Source organism: Rattus norvegicus, chromosome 7, assembly GCF_036323735.1.
Source record: "Rattus norvegicus strain BN/NHsdMcwi chromosome 7, GRCr8, whole genome shotgun sequence".
In the NCBI taxonomy this organism is placed as follows: domain Eukaryota; kingdom Metazoa; phylum Chordata; class Mammalia; order Rodentia; family Muridae; genus Rattus; species Rattus norvegicus.
This window is the reverse complement of record NC_086025.1, coordinates 105,787,464-105,811,190: the sequence shown is the minus strand read 5'-3', so window position 1 is coordinate 105,811,190 and position 23,727 is coordinate 105,787,464. Positions and strand designations below refer to the sequence as shown.

The window sequence follows — 23,727 nt, the reverse complement described above, 5'->3', positions numbered from 1 at the left end:
AGGGTGCTGTCACTGCCAACGAGTCTTTGTCCAACTCACAAGATGAAGGTGACTTTTATTGTTTCCCTTTGATAACTCAGATGCTTTGAAGTGAGCATGTTTGTAGCAGAGCTGCTTTGCCCAGGGTGGGAAAACTCAGCAGAATTTGAATTAGATGTTTCCACTTTGTGCTTTGGTCATCCTCAGTGGTGCTCCCAGACAGTCCGTTATTCCTTTCTACCAGGGGAATGTGCCTATTCAGTTCTATGCAGGGCGTCTTCCTTTGAAGTCCTGTTTCAAAGCCCATTCTTACCTGGCTGCTTTGTCTACATTTGGCTTTGTAGACACCTACCTCCAGAACAGCATTTCCCAAGTAATGCATTGTTTGATGTGTATGCCCATGATAGAAGTGTTTATGATAATGGTGACATTGATAGCACTAAGGGCAGCAACAAGCACCACTTACTGAGAGCCCAGACATTTCCTCCCTTAACTAACACAGCAGGTGAGATACACATTGTACCTGCACAGTTGGGAAATCTGTGTGATGTGCAGTGGTTACTCCAGGGTTCAGAGGGTAGCTGCTTCTGCAGTTTAGTCCAAGCCAAGAACTCTAATCCGAAGGCATCATAACCGTCTACTTCCCCTGCGAGCACCTGAGTCATTTGAAATCAGGACCTGCCTCTCCCTGCACATTTTGTCTCTGTCCTCAGTGTATGAGGAAGTGCCTCTGGCATGTTGAAGGGATTTCATGTATTTATTTTGAATGGATGAAGCTAGAAAGATGGATGTTTGGAAAGATGATAAAGATATGAAGGAGGAAAGGGGGCAGGGCAAAAGATAAAGGAACAGAAGATTCTAGCCCAAGGTGTAAGTCAGAGGAGCCTGAGGCTTTCCTGTCCTGCAAACTGAAGAGCAGTATGGCTTTGTTTCCTTTCTGTTTCTCCCTGAGGGATTCAGAAGGTGTGATGTGTGTGCGTGTGTGCGTGTGTGTGTGTGTGTGTGTGTGTGTGTGTGTGTGTGTGCATGTGCATGTGCTTGGATCGTGTTCAGGATCTGGCTCCAGTCTATATGTATGTGACTATTTATGTGACTGCTGAACTTTGAACTTAATCTGTGATATACGAGGAGAAACCCTTTGAGAATTTCTTTGGGTGCTCGGATAAATGTGAGGTTCTCTCTTGTGAATCTTCTTGCTTCCATTCACAGTGAGTGGAGTCCTGACACCTTCCCTGCCCTCTCTGAGCTCCCAGAGATGAGTTATAGTGTAGGATAGGGAGCTGAGGGACATCAACACACACGGTAGTTTCCTGTGTTCGCAGCTTTGGGTGCACAAATAACCTGCTTTCTCTCCAATGTCATTTAATAAGTACCGGCCTCAAGAAAGTATCCCCGCTATATGTGGCTGAAGGGGGAGTTATAGAGAGTTATCTAGTTTGTCAATTTCATTGTAATACAGAAATCAAAGATGCCTTTTTTAAAAAAAATGCAGCTCTCAAAGTCCTTTCTCCCAGGCATTTTCTTAAATATCTGTCACATTTTAGTGTTCATTCAGCCTAGGAAAGTGATGATAAAGACAGAATAGACAAGGAATATTGAGACACAATATATTAGATCATCCTGCTGCTTGCTATACAGATCAAATGGCTGCAGATCAAATTTCTGATCTCCTTAAGACCTCAGTTTCCTCATGTGTACAACAGGGGATCAGAAGATTGTCTCTGAGAGCCCTCAGTTCTAATGACTTCTCTGCCAGTTCTTGGTCACTGTAAATGTTGTAAAACTTTCCTACACAGTGGCCTGGGTCTCCCTTTGTGTGGTCAGCTGGGCTGTGATGAGGTATCATGAAGCCTGGGAAGCTGCTTCGAATTAAAGGATTTCTGCTCTACCTCAGGCTATCTGGACTCAGTCAGTTTGCCACCCAAGAGCTTTCTGGTTCCCTCTGCACTGAGCTGTTGTTGTTATAGTTTTTTTTTATTTCTGTTTTGTTGTTGTTGCTGCAGGTAATTTGGTACCCACCCTCTGTTGTCACTTAGTTAATTGCTTGTTGTTGGAAGCTTTTCTTTTTCTTTTTTGAAATTTTTAAGATTTTGTATTTAATTATGGTTATAAGCAGTTTCACTGCATTAATGTATCTGTACCACATGCATGTCTGGTGTCTGTGAAGGCCAGAAGACAGTATCAGAAGACATGCAGCTGGAGTTACAGAGGGTTATAAACTGTGAAGTAGATTCTGGAAACCAAACCTGGCCCTCTGCATGAGTCCCCAATGCATTATTTTATTTTTATTTTTACTAGTTTTTATTTACATTTTAAATGTTATCCCATTTCCTGGTTTCCCCTCCAGAAACCTGCTATCCCACCCCACCCCACCCCTACTTCTATAAGGGTGCTCCCTCACCCAATCACCCACTCCCTAACAACTCCCCACCCTGACATTCCCCTACACTCTGGGGCATGCAGCCTTGACAGGACCAAGGGCCTCTCCTCCCACTGATGCTCAACAAGGCCATCTTCTACTACATATGTGGATGGAGTCATAGGTCCATCCCTGTGTTCTCTTGGGATGGTGGTTTAGTCCCTGGGAGCTCATGAAGGGGGGAGGGCTATCTGGTTGGTTGATACTGCATTCTTCATATGGGGTCACAAACCCCTTCAGCTACTTCAGTCCTTTCTCTGATGTTGGAAGCTTTTCTTGATCAATTCTTTGACTTCGCTGAAACCAATAAAGGCAGAATCAGGAAGGACCGTCTTTGCTTTTTATTTTTTTCTCTCTCTCTGTTTTAATTCTCTTTTGAGGCAGGGCCTCTTGTATCACACATAAGCTGATCTCAAACTCACTCTTAGGTAATGAATGATGTGAGGGGTACAGCAAAGAAACTGCTGAAGTGCAGCTCCATTAGGGGGAGGTTTTTATTATGGGGGCATCAGGAATGGTCTAAAGCATGTTCAGAAGGAGCGAGGGAGGGAGGGAGGGAGAATAGTAGAGAATATTGGGTTATAAGGAGGATGAGTAGCTGCTGTGGGGAGGGAAGCCTGTGAGCTGGAGCAGCATGGGAATTTGGGAAGAGGCAGGATTAGAGGGGCCAGCATGGACTTTGAAATGTGTAACAAACACACGTGAACAGGAAAGTAAGAGCTAGGAGGTTAGCATTGACTTTGATATGATGAAAACTACCACAGGTATTTGTCAGTGGAGAGCCATGTCTCCTTTGCCAGAGATGGGGGAAATGGCTCCTTTTAATGGGCAGATAATTTGTATCACAAGTTCCTCAGGAATAGTGGCTTTTTCTAACTCCTGGAAATCCTTCTCTGGATATATGGACTGTCTGAGCCCTAACAATGGTGGCCTTGAATTCCTGGGCCAAAGCTGTGTATTCCAAGGGTAGAATGTATTATAGCTGTCATAGATCCTTATATTCAGAGGAGCAGTGGAGGCTGAGTGACCAAAGCAGTCCTGTAGCTTCTGAGTTTATGATCAAGACCAGGTCCAGATATGTCTGAAGACAGACACCCTCTTTCCCTTTAGATCTACCCCACTTGTCTCTTTAGTGTCAACTAGAAGTTTTTCTAGAAGTGCAATCTCTTTGCCACAAACTCTAGGACCTCCAATAGACAATGCAGAATCCTTTCTCTAAGCAGCAGCCCTTGAAGAGAGGAGCAGCCCTTGAAGAGAGGAAACTCCCCTGCCTCCACCATGAACCACTAAGAGACCTCTCACAGTACTTTAAGGGCTGGCCCAGGCCATTACCATTCTAATCTATTCTACTTCTCTCTGAGCAAAAATAGGTCCTACTAGGTCCCTTGGCCTTGTTCCTTCTGGTGTTGGTTTGAGCGCCATAGGACTTCAGGGCTTCAGAAGTTTATAGGTCACTGCCCTGCTCCCAAGCAGTCCTTTCCACTGCCAGGTCCCTGCTGTGTACTTCAGGTACAGGGCCATATGCAAGGCCTGTGATTGTCATAAAGTGTCTAGAGCCTCAGGGCACCCAGTCTCTTTGCCTGTAAGTAAGCTGAGATGATAGTCCCTGGGGACCCAGCCAGCTCTTATTCCAAGATGGTTAGGGAGTACACCACCCTGACTGCAGAAGAGATTGCCTGTACTCTGTGTCACTAAGAGTTTATCTCCCTCAGTGACATTACACAAGCTTTATCACAGTTCATGGATTTATTAGAGACTCCCCAGGACTACTCGCTGCTGGGGAGGGTGCTCCATGTCCTGCCTTGGTCATTTATTGGATCCTAATCCTGCATAGTCTGAGGTAGAAGGCTCCTTTGTCATGGAACTTTAAGAGGATAGACAGGTTTCCTTCACAGACTCTAGAGAGAACTGTTAGTATCCTCTGAGTGATTTCTTGGCTCTGGCTTCCTTCAGGAACCTTATGACATCATTGGATTTAAAGATCATCTTAGCTCAATAAGAAATTGTCTCCTTTTTCTAGTTAAGAAAACATGAGAATGTTTTCTCAGACAGAGTCAGACAGCTTCCACAGAGTCTGTGACGGGATAGAAAGCTTTGGCTTCGTTAAACACTGTGAGAACCTCCCTTCTCTTGGTGTGCACAGGAGTGCTTCTTTCTACCTTGCCAGCAGACAAGGTTTGTGTTGCATCACCAGCCTTGCTCACTGAACTGAAGGCTCTTTCACTGCATGTATAGTGGACATTTACTTCACTGTTACACAGGAAGTGCAGTGTACTTGGAAGGTAAACTATGCCAAGACTAATAATGTTAGAACCAGATGAGTAGTTCTGGGCACTAAAAACAATGAAAGGCAACCAATTCCAAGCTCCACCCAGCTTACAGATGTGGGAACTGATGTCTAGGAAGAAAGTCAGTCAGTTATGGTCTCAGCAGAACAGGGCCAGGAAGACCCAATTTACCCTCTCCACCTGCTTGTCTTCTCTAGAGCTTGCTATGGGAAAGGAAGTATTCACAATGTCATTTGGGGATAAGAGTTACTCAGAGCATCGTGAGCATTTGGTGTGGTTCTCCAAGCTTTGTCAGCTGAAGCTCAAAGGAATTCATACAGTGTTATGAGCTTCCAAGGCCTGAATTCCATCATGCTGTCAGCCTCTAGGACCGGGGTTGCTCTCTGGAGGTTGGGTAGGCTGCACGACTTTCCAACTCTCCAGATTGGCCAAGACACCTTGGCTAAAGCGTCTTACTATGAGATGTAGGACGGATGCACTGCAAGTGGTTGTGGGTTTTGTTCAACAGGTCTCCCGTGACCTACTGAATGGTGTATACCCAGTCTCTCATGTCATTGTCAGAATAGACTCATCTACTGGGCTTCTAAGCACCCTCACTGTCCTCTGAGCAACAGCCAGGGGCATCTGCTTGTCACAAAATATGACAGATTCTCATAGACATATGACTGAGAAGAATTAAACTTTCACCTCCATACTTACCACCCCCAAATCTAAAGCCCACAGCCATGATTACTCTTTTATTTTACACTGACGGTGACTCTGAGTCATCTCGTAAGGGGAAATCAAAGCAAGCCAAAACACTCACCTTTCTTTAAGGCAATACTGCAAAGACAGTTTATTTTTCTCTCTTTAAAATCATGAGATTCCAAAGCTGTGGAACACAGAGTTATAACTCAAGCAAGATCCAAGTAAAAGACAACAATATGGCTGCAGGAAGGAAAACCTTACGTTTTTATCAAGGGTTAGCATCCACATTTAAACTTCTAGAATAGAACATAGGCACCCGCAGCAGGAGGAATCGGAACACCTGCATTTGTCTTGTACTTGACCATGATGCAGGATGCTCTTGGCTCTTACTTTCCAGTGTGGTGACCAGCGTCTCCTTCCTGTTGCCTTATCCTGGAGCACTGGACTTGATGCTACATGGCTCGTAGCTCATTGCTCTTGCCTTCCCAATATGTGTCCTTATATCTAAGTTGGTGGCAGGGTGGGCAGGTTGGCTCTCTTGGAGAGAGTGAACTAGCTCTTTCATGTGTCTGTCCTATTCTTCCTCTGCCAAACTCATTCCCAACTTTCTGTTTGCACAGGTTTTGACTTGATGGATTTATTCAGTGTGAAGGAAATCTTGGGGAAGAGAGAAAACGGAGCCCAGAGTTCCTATGTACGGATGGGTTCCTTCCCTGTGGTGCAGAGAACTGAGTGAGTGGTCCTTTCTCCTTCCAGAACCTTTGGATGCCCCGGGATGCAGGGTACAGCCAGCCACAGGAGCTCACTGAGCACTGAGCTGCTGGTAACACACTTTGTGGTGCCTGGTGAGGTCACATTAAGTTGATACAGTTTAGCTATAGGTATGGGAATTTAAGCTTGTTCTTTGCAGTTTCGTGATCTTTGAATCAATGATTTTCTGGTCATTTTGTGTTCATCCATTTATGGGTGCAGTTTTCTTTCAGCTCAGGTGGTTACCACCACCTAGCACAAGCCATGGCCTCACATAACAGATGTGTATCTCCTAGATTTGGGCCAGTGAAGACTTAGTTTTCATGTTGACTGGTTGCCTTGTTCATAAGTTACCAAATGCCTCCTTCTTCCCTGTTTCCACCTGAGATGAGTGTCTCTGCCTTGTGATATTGAAGAGCTGTGCTGGACATTTTTCTGCAGTATCTGATCTCACTTTGTCCCCAGTGAAGGGTAAAAGTGATCCCACACTGAGTACTCTGCTCACTAGAGACAGACGGATGGTTTGAAAATTGGGATGTTCCGGCATCATGTGATCCCTACTCAATCTTGTAACTCTTTAATCGCTTGTTAACTCAGAGAACAGAAAGGGTGGACTGGCCTTTGGAATCACTGCTGTAATGTCCTTATTTGACCCAAGCCTCATTTGTGGGGTCCTGTATGATTAGAGAATTCTGGGCATGCCCTCCTACTGCCAGGCCTTTGCTGGTATCCTTACTTCTATCCTGGATACATGCTCAGTTCCTCATTCCAGTGCTGGGCCTTAGATGATGCTCTCTAGGAACCTTCATACTAAGTCAGGCCTTGCCTTCCTCTACTCTCATAGCATACTCCTGCACTGAGCAGAGTGAACTTGAGGCCAGTGAGTCAAACTGTGCAATTAGTTTTTTTGTAGACAATTTTGCTACTCAGTTAGAAGCTTTGGGGGGAGGGACATAAGCCTTAGTCTCTTCCAAAGTCCCATCACAGTGAGAGAAGTCAGATTTTAGCTACCCATGATGAGCTATACATGGAGGTTGGAGTACAGCATTGAGTTCATTGAGCGTCCTGTGAGCTGACTCTACTTCAGACTGCAGTGTCACCTCACCCGTGGCTTGGAACTCACATTCCCTGAGAGTAAAGGAGAATGGGGCACATGTCTCCCTCTCTGAGCTCCGTCTTTCCACGTGCAGAATAGCGACTGCACTCTGACCTCGCAGATACTGAGCATGCTCTTCTGCACTGGCACAAAGATGGGTGAGGTGATGTGTGTCACCTGGTCCCAGGCTCATTTGGGGGTAATGAGAGGATGTTCAGACTCCATACTATGCTCTTATTCACCCCCTTCTTATGAACTCCCCCTGCTTAGAAACAGAAAAACACCATATATAATTTCACCTTAGAGGAAAATTCAATAAAGAACAGAAGGGAGAGAGGTACACAAATACAACAGATGCCTCATAGGCCAGAGATGTCTTCTTCTCTGGGACACCTGCCATTCACCAGAACATCTCTAAGCTCTTACTCTATAGAGCAGAGTGCTGGGCACAGCTTCTGGATGATGAGTTTAGCTGTGACACTGTCCATTTTCCTGAGTGGGGATTTCTGTCTGTCCTGTTTCATATGGCATAGTTTCAGAAAGAGCAGCACTCTGACATCTCAAGAAGTGCTCGTTTCCTTTCACTTTCTAATGCTTTGAAATGTATTTGTCTGTATACACACATGATTTAATTTGCAGATTAATTTTATTCATAATGGAAAGAGATGTCACTTTCAAAAGTACTCACTTCTTTAACATATAGAGGACATTTTTATGTATTTCTTTAACACATAAAGGACACCTTTACACATCTTCATTTAATTCTTACTATAATAACATGAGGTGAGCAGGTGTTACTCTCATTTATCTGTTATAACATCAGAGCTTTAAAAACCTCACAGATAACGGGAGGCAGTAGCTGGCCTCGTTGTCAGGTACTTGAAGTCCAAAGCCTTGTTCTTTGCTCTGTAATCTCAAATTTGCTATGTCATTCATGGAGAGAGTGGTTAATTGGATTTCCCACCCTTGACTCTACTGATTCCCCCAGATTATGTGTGTGTAGCTATGTATATGTGCAGTACACTATTTGTACCCTCCTTTTTCCTTCTATCCGTGTGTGTGTGTGTGTGTGTGTGTGTGTGTGTGTGTGTGTACATGTTTTGATCTTTGCATCAAATCAGGGAACATGGACACATACATATTTTGTTTGCGTATACACACTTGCATATGTTTGCTGAGAAAATCCAAAATTATAAGAAAAAAGGTATATTCGGAAAGAAACCAATAGAGAGATGCATGAAGATAATGAATAATTAAGATAAAGGAAACGTGTCTTAGGTAGGGATGTCCTGTCTCTTTCTACATGCATGGTGATTAAAGGAGTCCCTAACTCCTTAGGGAAGCCTAGGTGGAGAAGGTGACAGGCTCCTTTCCTCCTGTTGTATGTGATCCTCATGATGTCCTACCTTTAGAGGATGATATTGAACAACTGGGTCTCCTCTCAACTTGGATACATGAGTGGAGAGTCAGTGAGGACCAGTCTTAACTTTTAAGTTTTTAGCTACATGAAGGATCCCTGAGGATCTGCAAATTGAAGAACCAGGAACCTAGATACTATCCCACTTCCCTTCCTGACTGTCTGGCCAGACATCCTCCATCTCTTCCAGTAGCAAATCATTGCTTTGTGTGTTCTCAGAGGCAGTCTTCCACCCCCAGGGTAGACAGTGGATTCTCCTGGCCAAATTTTACAGAATGAAAGAACAGTTGGCTGGTGGTTAAGAGAAAAGTTATGGAGAGACCAGATTCTTGGGGTGTGAACGCTATCTGCCATATCCCTTGAGTTAACTCCAAAGAGTCCAGGTTCCCTGATTTGATGCAAAGATCAAAACATGGCATTCACAAGTTCTTTCCTGGATGGAATGAGATAAAAGTTTGTGTCATTTTATTATGTTCACCAAAGTACTCATTTTAAAATTAAGAATTAATGTCTTGGGATTATGTGTGTAATTTGTTGAAGAAACACAAAAGTGGGTTAAACTTCATTTTGATAATATGGAAATCCTAGATAGAACACAGATATCCACCAGAGCAAGTTTGCAAAATTTGGTGGTATTGCAACTTTAGTAGAAGGGATGTCACTGTCATCCAGAGGGAGGGGAGTGATGTTACTTGATCTTCTTCATTGCCATAGGAAACTATACCCTCAGTGTCCTCTGAGAAAATTAGCCTGTTCTTGGGAAAGAAAGGCTTTTGTACAAAAACAGTATTTGACAACTTTCAGTTTTATTCCTTAGCAACTGTAGGATTCCCGTTGTACTGGTGGCTTTGTGGTAAGAGCTAAGGGACAGGGACTTGCCAGACATTCTCACCAGTATCCCCACATGGAAACTGGGGAGACCTGTGGGCAGAGAACAAGTGCTTTGAACAGAGCGATGGTGAGAGGTGGCAGAAGGAGCACGTACGTAAGTTACGTTTGTTAAACTCTGTTGGAAAAGAAAGTAAGGTGGAGAAAGAAGGGGAGAAAAATTGTTTTGAAGGGTGGAACTGGGGTCAGGAGGAAGCTCAGGCTTCTCTGTCCATGACATTAGTAGAGGTGGAAGGACAGGTGGTCCAAGGATACTGTGGACAGGTACCAAGTGATTAGCTCTGGGATCGCCATAGTAACTGAATGTGAAAGTGTATGGACAGTTTTACAACTCACTGGAGTAGAGGTCACCTCTAGGAGAGACCTGCCCTGTGATTATGGTTGAACCCAGGAACTAGTAGAGGGAAGAGGATGTCCTGTTTCTTGCTGACTATGCTGCATAATATGCATGATTCTTGAGTGGCTGAAGTTTCCTAAAGAACTGAAGATGTCTAAAGCCAGGTCTGCACCGATGGTATAATACCACCTGGCAAAAATGCTAAACAACATGGAGGGGGCCTTTCTTATCAAAGGGTTCCACTCTGCATCACCTAATTACTGATCCTTCACCACCTAGGTATTACGATTTTGCACATGGATTTTGTGAAGACATACACCGAGGCCAACTTGGTATAGGACCCCAGGTATAAGAAACACAAGAGCAGGATAGGAGAGGTGAAGGCTGGAAGCCTTCCTCAGAGAAGGTCATTCAACACTTTTTGACCACCAGTCAAAGGTGGGGAGCCAGGAGATAAGCAATGAGGGTGGGGCAAAGGCAGTGAAGGGGCCACAGTGCTGGCCAATAGAAGGCCTCATCAATACAGCTTGTGGGGAGAGTGTTCCAGGCATCCTTAGGAGTTACACTGCTAGGACTTAGTGGCTGAGAAGACATGGAAGCTTCCCATGACAGCTGCCTACTCTTTACACTAATGCTGGTGCTATCTGTATCTCGTTGTTTTCAGAGATGTGTTCCCCCAAGGCCTGCCTGATGAGTATGCCTTTGTCACAACTTTCCGGTTCCGGAAAACATCACGGAAAGAAGATTGGTACATCTGGCAAGTCATTGACCAGTATGGCATCCCACAGGTATAGGCAGTGCTGCCTGGCTCCAGGAAAAGTGCTCTGTCCTTCTCCCAGGAAATAATCTTGACCATTGCGTTTCCTGCAAGATGCTCAGTTCTGAGCCTAGAGAGAAGTGGGGTCTGGTGCATAGAGCCCTAAAGAGCCCATAGGTCCAGCTCCTTTTCCTTCCCTGGTTAGATCTTCTAAGGTTCAACATCCAGCTAGCATTCTCTGACACTTTCTGTCTAACCAAGGAGATAAACACTTGCTCTGCTGTTTATGGAACCTTCTCTATTGGTGACCTCATAAAGTATTGGAAAAACATGGCTCAGGGTCAGGTGCACCTAGACCAAATATTGTGTCTCCCCTTTTCTTGGTGTGAATCATTGGGATAGGACTGCCTGTGAGTCTTAGCTTCCTCAGCTTGAGAGTAAGAAATGAGAGTACTTACCATGAATACTTGGTGAATGAATAAGGTGTTAATAAAAGCATGCTTGCAAAGCATCCAGCACAGTTTAATGTGTAGTAGAATCTGTCATGAGTACATCTCTTGCATAAAAGAAAATTGTCTTCAGTTCACTCACATGTGAAGTTTCAAACCCTGTAGAGAATTGGCTTTCAATTCCACAGTTCCTCATCAGCACTAAGCCCAGTGAGGAGGAACAAACCTCAGAGCCAACATCATCAGCACAAGACATCAGCTCGATAGGAAAGCAGTGCCATGCTCTACTCTTGAGAAGCCCAGATTCACTTGTTCTTAGGGCTCAAAGGCCTGATCCTTGAACCTTGCCCTTTCATTGGAAATATGCATGGGTAGACCTTCCTATCTTTGCCTGGGAGAAACTCTTGGTTTTCATGTGGGGTTGAAACAAAACAAAAAGTTCTCCAAGTAATTGGCCTTCAACAATTGTGGACAGTTGTCGGAGACAACCTCCACCATCTACCTCTTATTCTCCATCTCTTAGACTACCTCCTTCTAAGCTCTTCTCTCTCATTCTGCCTCTCTTCCTTTCCCCTTCTCTTCTTATCCTAATTAAATGAGATGATGCCACCAAGATGGTAAGAGCATTGTGAGGAGAAGTGGACAATGCCCAGGGCAATCATCTGATAATTTCATTCCAGTCTAACATCATAGAGTAGAGTAAAATAAGATAGAGTAGAAGAAGAATAGAATAGAAAAATAGAACGCATAGAATAAAATAGAGTGGAACAGGACAGAATAGAATATAGAACAGACTCGACTTCTGTGGCCAGAGAAGACCTTAACATTGTTCTTCACTGTTCACTGACACAAACCTGTGTGGTTCAAATGGTTCACAACTCTTAATGTACAACATCCTCTCATTTTACTGTAGACAGGCTGGTTTTACTAGTCTTATTGCAGGGAAAGAAATAGCCACAGAGAGGCTCAGGCATTGACCTGAGTTTGCACAGGTAATAAGAGCAGAAGTTAAGACTTGAACCCAAGCAGTTAAGGCCCAAGTCTGTCCCTTTGTTTAAGCCTGTCTGAGTCTGACAGTCCTGCTGAATAACTCACCCGTAGTATCTGTGCTCACACAGACATACAAACTCATTTTCAGTGCTTAGTGCTAACCATGGAGGGATACAGTTTCCTATGTGTGGGAGACTGAAAGCATTGGCAGGCTTCTGTCGGCCCTGTGTTCCTGCCTGCTGCCAATGTCTGTTAACCATAGATTTGCTTTTCCAGTTCCTCTGGTCTGGCAGGGTGGAACTGGGCACCTGCCATGACATTCTTGTCAGGTGAATCCACACCACCTCCACAGTCTGGGTCTTTTCTTCATGGCATTTGCAGAGCTTTGTGCTTCCTGTCTGCCATCACTGCTGCCCCTCCCCCTTCTGGATTGAACAGAGTTTAGCTATATCTTGGAAACAGAGCTGCCACAACTTGCTGATGCATCTGAGAGATGAAATGGACTCCGGGAGGTTGCGGAGCTAGTGTCCGTGGACACCCTTCTAGGGCCTGTGTTGTTTTCTTTTGTGCTAGAGACAGAAACATCAGGAGGGAAAGCCAAGTCTTCGGGGATCTCCAAAGATCATTAGGGCCTTGACTGAGGTCTGCGAGACTACCCTGAAGAAGTAATAGGATTGTGTTCAATTGTGGAACAATGACCCCATATGTGCTGTATTGGGTGATTAGAGAGGAGACCCTTGTTTCAGCTGTCTATCATACCTGTAATAAGGATGCATGTGAGCCAATTAAAAAAATCTGAGGCACCTCTTGGTTGTGTTGAAGGGAGGCTGAGCCAGATGGAGAACCTAGAAGACCAGGGCTGTGCTCTGGCCAATTCTCTGCACTGCGGAGACAATTTAATTCATTCTCAGTGACTCTCACTTTCCCATGTACTGATCTATTCATTGATTAACATCTTTTTCATGAATGCTACCACGTACCATACATTTTCCCCTAGCCTTGGCATTACAAAGATGAACAAAGGAGACGAGGCGTCTGTTTACAATGATGGGAAAGTGGATTTAAGCAAACAGGTGTGCAGGTTACAAAATAAGATAACTTCATATGTTGACGTATTAATGTAAAGACAAGTAAGTAGAAATCAATCAAAATGTCTGGGAAAGAGAGGAGTCTATTGGACTCCAACAGTATACATGTATTGGTGTGCTGGGGTTTTGTTGTTGTTGTTGATTTGTTTTCGTTGTTGTCATTTGTTTGTTTGTTTGGTTTGGTTTTTGTCAAGTGGATATAAGCTTGGTTCATCTACGAATAGGGACGCCCAACTGAGAAAATGCCTCCATTAAGTTTGCCTGAAGGAAGTTCTTGATAAACGATTCATCTGGGAGGCTCAAGCCCTTGGTAGGTAGTTGTGGGTCATATAAGAAAACAAGCTGAGATAGCCCAAAACATAATTAGTAGGCAGCATTCCTCTGTGACCTTCAGTTCTTGCCTCCAAGTTCCTGTCCTGACTTCCCTCAGCGATGTTCTGGGACCTGTAAGATGTAAGACGAAATAAACTCTTTCTCCAAGTTGCTTTCCACCAAAAGAGAGGGGACCCTTGTTTTCAGCCATTTATCATAATATGTATGCAGATGAGCCAGTTAAAGTATGAGGTACTCCTTGGTTGTGTAGCAGGGAGTTGAACCAGATGTAGAACCTAGAAGACCAGGGCTGTGCTGTGAATACTCTTTATCAGAGCAATAGGAAGCAAACCAGGATCATTAGAAAAGACTGAAGTTTTCTGTGATCTTACGTGCATAAGTTATTGTAATTAAGATTTAGACCAGAGCCTGGCATACAGTGATTACATGTGTACTTACTTTTGAACTCCCAGCAATCCTGTGACATAAATGCCAATATCAATACCATCTTACAAATGAAGAAACATTGTAAAGAAGTTGAATAACCTGTCTGAGATCACGAAGTGTTAAAATGACTTCCTGGTTTGGGATGACCAGGCGCTGTCTAATGCGCTGAATTAACTAACTAATTAAATGATGAGGTGCATAGAGTTACCTGTGGCGATGTGGGGATGTGGGAATATTGGATGTGGGGGAAGAGAAGTTGGAGCCAGCAAGAGTTTGCTGAGGCAAACCTGAATTAGCAACCACAGAAAGTGGCAGGCAGAAGGCTCTGAGGGCAGGTAAAGACTAATCTTAGTTAATGCCCCATGTTCATGAACTGTCCAGATCTGTACCTGTTCACTGCTGCGTTCCTCATACCTGGCTCCCCTGTCACACAGTGTGTTTATCCTAGAAGGGAGGAAGTAAGAGCATGGCTGAAAAAGATAACTATTCATCCCCCAAAAGCAAAGTGACCTTCCTTGCAGTGGTAGCCTATGTGCAGCCACAGATCACTATGAAAATTGTCAATGTCCTTAAAAGGTTATAAGATAATTTTGTGTGAGGTTTGTTTGTTTTGTTTGTTTTGTTCTTGAACATGAACTTTGGAAGATGACACTATATTCTGGAGAAGTCAAACAGTTAGATAACCCTATGTGCTTGCCCTGTGCCAGAAGATTGTGTGAAGGGTTGAGTGTGTAGTCAGGAGTGACTGGTTAGTCAAGGCCCACACCAATCAAGGGGGTTCATTCTCTTAGAGCTTCAGTTGCGTCTTCTAGATGAGAGACAGGAGAGGTTATCCGTCTGCTTGCAGCCTGGCACTTGACATTTATATTGAGTAGGGCAGGGTCCTTAAGGGACCTAGAAGCTTGCGAGGATTTCTGATTGGTGCCATGCCTCAGTCCCTCTTTACTGGCATCTGGAAGTCTCACAAAAGCCCCTGTAGCCTCTTCACACACTGAATACCTAACCTCTGCTTAGTGCTGAGAGAGTCACAATTGGATGTGTTGGTATCCTAAAGACTGACTCTGCCCTCCGGACTTCTGTCTATGCTTTGTTCTATGATGTTCAGGACATGTAGTAGATGTTCAAGGATTCTCTCTGTCTGTCTTCGTAGGTCTCTATCCGGCTGGATGGTGAGAACAAGGCAGTTGAGTACAACGCTGTGGGTGCCATGGAGGATGCAGTCCGGGTGGTCTTCCGAGGCCCCCAAGTTGATAACCTTTTTGACCGTGACTGGCACAAGATGGCTCTAAGCATCCAGGCCCAGAATGTGTCCCTCTACATTGACTGTATGCTGGTTCAGACGCTGCCCATTGAGGAGAGGGAGAACATCGACATCCAGGGCAAGACTGTGATTGGCAAACGTCTCTATGACAGCGTGCCCATTGATGTGAGTACCTGAGGGGCTCTTGAAGAAAGTGCCAGTGCCACCAGAGGGGACTTCAGACTCTAGGTGCATGTGTCCCCTATATCTGTAGTTCCTTTTATTATCTATTTGTGAATCATCACATGGACTTTCTGAGGAGAGAGGACTCTTACTCAGAAAGCAGCATGCTGGAGTGCAAGTTTCCCATTCATTCACTCACTCACTGAGCCATTCATTGTATATCCACTGAGATTCTTCTGTTTGCTAGGCTCTCTGCTGGACATTGGTGACATTGGTGCCTTCAAGGGAGCACAAGATTGGCATGCAAAACCAGTCCCTTTTAAGACAAAGAGCCTGAGCATCATTGGATTTGTGTATGGTGAGGGCTCCTGGCTTGCCAAGAGGCAACCATACTTTGACAAGTTCAGTCAAATATACATACACTCAATACACACAAATATGCAGAATCACAATCATATTCAGGTGTTGCCACACCGTCCTGGGATGGACGAGCATAGAGAGGGCTTGCAGGCATAAATCCTGGATCTTTTCCGTAGCAGCCTGGTCTTTCCAGGCCATATCATTAGCATCAGCAGAGCAGCAGCAGCACTAGAGGACCCACTTGGTGCGTACTGCATGTTGGAGGTAATGCAGGCTCCATTGTGGTAGGTGCTGCTTCTTTGACTTTTGTACAGGAGTGCCTGTCTGATAGACTATAGGCGTCCAGTTATACTGAGTCTGAATAGAAAAAAAAAAAGAAATGTGAATTTAACAAACCCTGGATTTCTACGGAAGAAAGACTCATTGAGATCTTTCGGTGTGGTTAGGTAAATGACACAGTAGACACTGGAATCATGCATTATGGAATCTGATGGCTAGGTGTCCAAACTAAACAAGGTGCGGTAGCTGTGAGGGGGGAGTTGAGAGAGGTATGTGGGTAGCTTCCTAAAGGAGGCTAATTTATACATACAGGACAAAGGCTACAAGGTAGAACATGCCTGTTTGGGAGCAGCAGGGCCAGAGGATAGATGCTTAAAGCACAGGTAGCAGAGATGGGGAGGATACAAGGCCAAGGCTGACTGTATATATCCTGGAAATCAGCCCACAGGCGACACCTGGCCAAAAAAGCTGAAGTAGGCAAGTCCTCTACCTGAGCAATCTCTGCTTATTCTAGAAAGGGGTAGATGTGGAGGTGAAGGAGGGAGCCTGAGTGCCCAGAGCTCAGCTGGGGAAAGATTGGAGAGGCAGGAATCTTAGTTGGCTCAGTGTGCAGGGACAGCATGTGATTGTGGAGCTGGAATACAGTGGGATTCTTGGATAGTTAACTGCTGAGCTAGTGAGTTAGTTGCTGCTGGTGAGTTGCTAGTTAGCCAAACCCAATGGAGGGAATAGAGAGAGGGTTGTTCCTAGGTGTAGGACCTAGGCTCTGAGGCTGGCATCTGCTGGAGAAACCCCAGACTCTGAGACTTTTCTCTGTCCCTTTCCAGGTACTCTAGGTTCCTCTTTCCCATTCTGCCTGTTTCTCTCAGGCCTCTGACTCTCTCCAGAGTCTCAGGAGAGTTTTTCATGGGCGGTGGAACCCAGAGATTCACTCTAACACACATCCTGCCTTTTGGTCTGTTCCCACTGGCCCTGCGTCTTAGTCAGGGTTTCTATTCCTTCACAAATATCTTGACCAAGAAGCAAGTTGGGGAGAAAAGGATTTATTCAGCTTACACTTCCACATTGCTGTTCAACATGAAAGGAAGTCAGGACTGGAACTCAAGCAGGTCAGAAAGCAGGAGCTGATGCAGTGGTCATGGAGGGATGTTACTGGCTTGCTTTCCCTGGCTTGCTCAGCTTACTTTCTTATAGAACCCAGGACCACCAGCGCAGGGATGACACCACCCACAATGGGCTGGGCTTTCCCCTCTTGATCACTAGTTGAGAAAATGCCTTACACCTGGATCTCATGGAGGCATTTCCTCAAGGGAGGCTCTTTTCTCTGCGATAACTCCAGCTTGTGTCAAGTTGATACACAAAAGCAGTCAGTATACCCCACATCTGGATTAGCTGCCTTAAAGTGGCTCATAGAAGTACAAATGCAGGTGATCTTCCTCCTAAGCAGGTATCAGTATCCTGAACATTATCTGGCTGTTTCCTTCTGCTGCGAGACCAGCCAACCTTAGACCTACAGCCATGATTCAGTTTTTAAGTAAAGAACTAGAGAGAGCCTAGTGCTCTAATGTGGGGCAGTGTTTGTTGACTCTCCATTCTGGTTTGTGTATCCAGTGCCCAGATGGCCTCTGGGCAATGAGCCCTTGTACGGTCACAGTAAACTCCGAGGTCTTCAGTCTATACAACATCATGTTGCCATCATGAGATATCACTTAGTGCCACTTAAGGAGGCAAAGTCAGGCACAGAGATGGAAGGACATGCTCCAACTTGTAAATTCACAAGGGGAACAATGGTCAGTGTCTCTGCTCAGAGCTTCTCATTTATTCTGAGGTACCAGGTCTGGGTCCTACCCTGACTCTTGAATTTGGTCATCATAGTTAACCAGGAAGTGTCCCTGTGGGAACTTTAACTGGTTCCTTAAGTGGGGGGACCTCCCATTTCCCTCCTTTCCTTCTATTAGTGAGAACATTTTGTTGGTATCTGACTCCAAGGAATCTTAGGCCTCTGATAGCCATCTGTAGCTGTGTTTTCATATTAAATGCTCAGAGGAATAGTCCAATTATTTTATATCCTTCAAATAGCACAGGCAAGGATATGTAGGGCTGTATGGTTTGGGGCCTTAGATATGGTGGGAAGAGGCCTCGGCCTGTGTAGGTTTCATGTGGGACAAGTACTGTACCCTCTGAGTCCCTCAGTGCCCTCTCTAGCTCTATGACACATCTCACTGAAGGGCAAATGAAGGATCAGAGAACTGAGGTGTTTTCATGATAGGTGAGTTAAGCTAACCTTAGACTCAGCCAGGTGGGCCTGGCTCATGGTCTCAACCATTTGTCACCTGTTTCCATACCTACGCTAGCAAAGGGCTGTTAGATAAGCACCTGCATATGGGATAGGGTGAGAGGCTTGGAACCATGAGCTGACCCTGGAGATAGTCGAGCCCACAGCTGCTGCAGATTGAATTCAAATATGGCTCTGAGACAGGAATGGGGCCCAGCATAGAATGGGTAGAAATTCTGGGGCTTAGGAAGACAGTGAGCAGAAAGGATTAAGGTGCTTGGAGTAGCAGGTACCAAAGGCAGTGGTGGAATTTGGGGGCCCCTCCCAACTTCAATTTTCTGATGACTAAGCTGTGATCAGTGGAGCACAGTTAATGTAGAAAGCAGGCCATCTCCCAAAGACCAGCCTTGCTCAAAATCAAAAATATGCATTCTGTCAGTTTCTTCCTATTCGAATTGTCTCAACAGGAAATGAAATAGACGTGAATAGATCTGCTCTTGTCCTGCTGAAGAGAATCAGGGGGTTGTGAGGGGGTGTGCTTTAATGAGCACATGGTAGAAGCAGAGGGTTGAAATCACACAGACCCCCAGCCCCACACAGGCAGAGCCCCTCCACTACCGGTTCTCCTTGCTAAAGGTCCTTTCATCTGCCCTTCATATGCCTGGGCCACATCTTGTGTCAGGGGCTGCTCTGGAACTGGGGACAAGAGAGAACAGACCCTACAGTGATTTTATTGTTGTAAAGGAAAGGGGTTTTGGAGAAGGAAGTAAAAAAATACACAGTGGTGTTGCAAGCCAATATTGTCTGGAGGATGGACAGGGTGAGCGGGAGCGATGAGTCTGAGCCTGAACAGGAGGAGGAAGGAGGAAGCTGAGAGCAGCCTGCCTGTCAACAGTGGGTGGGAGGAGTCTTTCTAGGCAGTGGGACTGAGGGCAGAGTGCATGGGAAAGAGAGTACTGCTTGTCGAAGCTCGGGTCAGTTAAGAAAGGCGAGATGAAGGGAAAAAAAAAAAGCATGGTGAATTGTGAATGGGAGTCTAGGCAGCAGCCAGAGTTTGCTGAATTTTATTTACTGTGTGACATCCTCAGCTAGAGCTCAAGGCAATGGTTCTGCAGGTCACTCTCTGACTGCAAGAGTCTGCAGCCCAGAAAGCAGATTCCAGGGCTGTGATCGCTTTACAGCCTGCTGCCAGGTGCACAGGTTGTAGTGCAGAGAAATGTGGGCGGCAGGGGGGCTGGGCTAAGGCCACTGTCTATATACAGTGAAAGCATGCAAGGGCAGCTGTCTCTGGATGACAATTGGGTACAAACAATGCAGAGCCTCCCATGCAGCCCAGCAGTGCAACACAGGCTCAGAGGATCCTAAGAGTTAAGTGGGCCGTCTGGTACCATGGAGATTCCAGCTCTTTCTTCTCTCCTCGTGTTGCTTTCCAGTTTGACCTGCAGCGGATTGTGATTTACTGTGACTCGCGACATGCAGAACTGGAGACTTGCTGTGACATCCCCTTGGGTCCGGTGAGCAGGCAGGCCAAGTAGGCTAGACATGGGTATGGCATATGGGATGTGAGGTGTTCAGGGTTTGGGAATTAGCAACTGGGGCTAGGGTGGTCCTGGCCCCTCAGAGTGTGTGTGTGTGTGTGTGTGTGTGTGTGTGTGTGTGTGTGTATTGTGGATTCATGTTTTACTTCTAACCATTTATACATTGTGGCTGGGGGAAAACAAGTTAAAATGGGCCTCCAGCCAAGTGATATGACCCAGTTTCGGGGAAACATGGAAGGCAGAGACTGGAGGGTGCTATGAGGAGATCACAGTAGATTGATGCAGTCAGGGCTCAGGAAGACAGGAAACCACCGCTTTGGTAAGACGGAGCAGTCAGGATGCTATAGGCCCCAGAAACGAGGTTGGCCCCACTAGGGTCTGCTCCCCTCTGACCTCACTATGCACTTCTCAAATTCCATCTACTCCCTGTTTCTCTACCAAATCCTAGTTCCAAGTTATGCTTGAAAGATGAGATTGGCATGGGACCTGCTTCGCAGGGCTGAAGGGTGAGCCCCATGTTCAGTGCCTGGCAGCCCAGGCTTGGGGATGCCATAAGAACTTCAATATTGTGCTCCTCTCTGCACTCCTATAGTATGCAGGGGCTGGGGTCATGGGGGTATCTGGATAACGATGTGGAGAGAGAAAAGGAGAAGGAAGGAAAGAAGGGGTCAATAGGAGCTGAGAAACTATAGGAATAGTGGGAAGAGGAGGGTAAGGATTGAGAGCATGTGTAAGAGTCCCTAGGCTACCTGATTCACTCTGTATCAGAAACTCATAAGGGAGACACCCTTGTCTCCATCCTATGTGGTGAACACTGAGGGCAATGTAGCTAATTGGTTCTTCCAGGTTGATGAGGCGGCCAGTGTCTAGAGCTTGGCTGCCTAGCCTATCCATGGTAAGGCCTTCAGAGACCCATAGACCTGCTGTCAGATGTGTCCTGTTGATTCATGTGTGCTCGGAAGCTTCTGGGTTTTCTTTCCATGCCCAGTTCCTTCACAGTCCCAGAGATTGTGATCCTCACCAGGAGACAGTCAGACTCTGACTCCTTGACCTTTTCTTCCAGTGTCAGGTGACTGTCGTGACAGAGCCGCCACCTGCGCCTCCACAGCTGCCCACACCTGGTAGCGAACAGATTGGGTTCTTGAAGACCATCAACTGCTCCTGCCCAGCTGGAGAAAAGGTAGCTCACCCTACGTTCCATAGTCTGCCCGCAGTTCCCAGCCTGTAGCCTCTGAGCTGAGTGCAGCCAGCAAGGTTGGTTGGCAGGACTGCTCTGACAGCGAAGCAAAGTGGGAGCTTCCCAGCACACCTGGTCTCCCAGACCAGGATAATGCCAGGCTCGCAGTGACTTTCAGAACCCCATTGTGTTCCTTGGAATGTCTTGTTTCTCGCTCTTTTACAACACTGGGAAGGGAGGTTCTCCAGCTTAGATGTAATTAATGTTTTCCTGCAGCTAACCATCTGTTACGGGGCTCTCTCTGGCTGTTACTGAGACCATCCCCATTTTTGCTGTTTCCTTTCCTTAGCCACACTCCCTAATCTTAATATGTGTCATTATGTGTGTGGGGTGCATGTATATGTTTATGAATAAGGGTTTGGGCATCATTTTGTATTTTAGAAAGTGCTTCATGCTTGTGAAAATCATACCTCTATTCCACTCAACACATTTATTTAAATTCTTGGTTTGTAACCAAGGCTTTCATTTTCCTTTTTCTCTATAGACCTTTCACACACACACACACACACACACACACACACACACACACACACACACACACGAGGTTGGCAAGGAAAGGAACAGAAATGTCTGGGGATAGTCTGTCTGGACTGGTACCCCCTGTGTCTTAATCCAGCACATGTGGTTGTCCCTTCTGCATGGTGCCAGCACACATGAAAGACTGTGAGTCTCTTCCCAGTTTTAGCGACACCCAGACCCAAGTGAATGAGAGATGAAGGTAACTACTGGATCAGACGCTTTGGATATCTAAGCAGCAGTAATACATCTGGCAAATATGCAGTCCCTCCCCACCCCCATTATCTTCACACATTTCATCCCTTCTTGTTCTATGCAGAGTTAGGCTCTTGGGAAGACCTGGATCACTGAGGAACGTCTAGTCAAGTGAGCCTGCCATATAACTGGTTCAACTTGCCAAACGCCAGTGACACTTTGAGCATGGAATGTTTTCAGGCTGTAGGTGATATTAGGATACTCCATGCCCAGTGCCCAGATTAGAGAAGAAGCAGTCAGGAAAAGGAAGTGGGATCAGCACACTTGGGCTAGGTAACTGCTCTTTGAGGTGCAGACTCAGGCTCAGGCTGCCTCAGCCTGTGCACAAATATATCCCACATGCCAGCGAAGTCTCAAGCAGCTGCCTGAATCAACATTGTCCTGAGTCTTGCCTTCAATTGGAGCTTCTGTGGGAAACAGTGGGGGCCGAGGGGGGCTTTGCTCTTCTGCCACTGTATATGGATAGGAGGTACAACCGAACCCACCCTCCCCAGTCAAGTGCTTCCTCCTGGATCCATGTGGTCACTGTTTCTCATCCCAACAGGCTTCTCATTTGCCACTCTTCTTCCGACTGTCTAACTCACCAGTGCCTGGCTCTCCACTGTTCTCCTTGCATGGTTTAAGGATTCCTGTCCACTACGTCTACTCCTAAGTGGTCCATGCCACACCCACAGTGCTTCTAATCTAATGTCACAGCCTCCCTCTCAGTTCCCACATCAGATGAAAATTCCTGGTTTCTTAGATGAGCCTTCATCTCGATCACCTTTGGCCATTTGAAGATATCGTGATTTCTACCTGAAACATTTTTTCCTTGCCCTGAACAGCTTTTTCTCTAGCTGGTACCTGTTCTTTGTCTAAAGCACAAGCAGCAATTCTTTACTGAGTATGATTGTTGTCTATGATTTCCCTCTGTGCTTCCTTCTTTCCCTTGCCATTCACCCCTTCCAATTCTATAACTATCCAGAACCTTCTTTTCTAAGATAAGTCCATTTTCCATCCTAAGGCTTTAATATACTATAACTGTGGCCGCTGTGGACTGGTAACATATCCTTGATTTTTCTTTTATGCAGCCCTAAGTTCCAGTTGACAGAGATTGAATATTACCGGTGTTATGGCAACTACTGCACATCTTGACACAGGGGTGGCTATTGAATAATGCTTGAATTGATGGATAAATAGTCTGGAAAGATGGATGGCTAATAAGATTGACAGAAAGGGGTGATGAGCAAAGGCATACATGCTCACATTCCCTTCTCCGAATGAGGCTCTACTGATTAAGCTTTTCAGTTGTTGCAGTCTCAGCCTCGTATTCTAGGTGCCATCACCGAATAACCTATTCGTATCATCAGTCCTAGTTCCTGGCTATAGACAATAAACACCTGCTATGTCCTTCATGCTGAGTTGCACAATGAGATTTTAGGACCAAGAGAATATGGCCTTTGCAAGTCTTGGTCTGTTGACTGGTTAGGGTGAGAACCCTGAGACCTGGGTCACCCTAGAGAGCTAACCATCTTTGTAGGAAGAGATGAACAAGAAGACCTACTCACTCTACCTGGGAAATAGGCCACATGAGGGAACTAACTGTCTACCAGTGAATCGACTGTGGCTCCTCCCTTCTGCATTTGTGTGTCTGTCAGAACTCGGCATGAGACCTGAGAAGTTACAGTCCTCTTGCTGGGGCAAAGCTCTGGCTATAGGCACTTTATTTCTAGCTTTTTAGTGCTGTCAGCTATCCTTTTGGGTCCCCGTTTACATCTTTGTAATTTGTCATGGTAATGGACATGGACAACGTCCATTCTAATGGACACAAAAGTGTTTGTATTCATTGACATATGTTGAGGACTTGTGATTGCTCTGAAGAAAATGGGACCCTATGAATATAGCCATACTGATCATTCATTACTGTCACTTTGGAAGAGGGGACCTCAATTGAGGAACTG

General features: G+C 45.6%; 1 protein-coding gene across 8 annotated transcripts in view; it reads left to right on the top strand.

The window, feature by feature from the left end:
- Positions 1-23,727, top strand: part of Col22a1 (collagen type XXII alpha 1 chain) — a 237,471-nt gene that overhangs the window by 46,056 nt on the left and 167,688 nt on the right. For all 8 annotated transcript variants that reach the window (XR_010053430.1, XM_063264443.1, XM_039080218.2 and 5 more), the window contains exons 5-9: positions 5,994-6,105; positions 10,526-10,649; positions 15,055-15,330; positions 19,675-19,755; positions 20,843-20,959. Coding sequence is in view for 7 of the 8 variants with exons in the window: in XM_063264443.1 (XP_063120513.1) it covers positions 5,994-6,105; positions 10,526-10,649; positions 15,055-15,330; positions 19,675-19,755; positions 20,843-20,959 (710 nt within the window). In the remaining variant the exon portion in view is untranslated. The remainder of the gene's footprint in view (positions 1-5,993; positions 6,106-10,525; positions 10,650-15,054; positions 15,331-19,674; positions 19,756-20,842; positions 20,960-23,727) is intronic.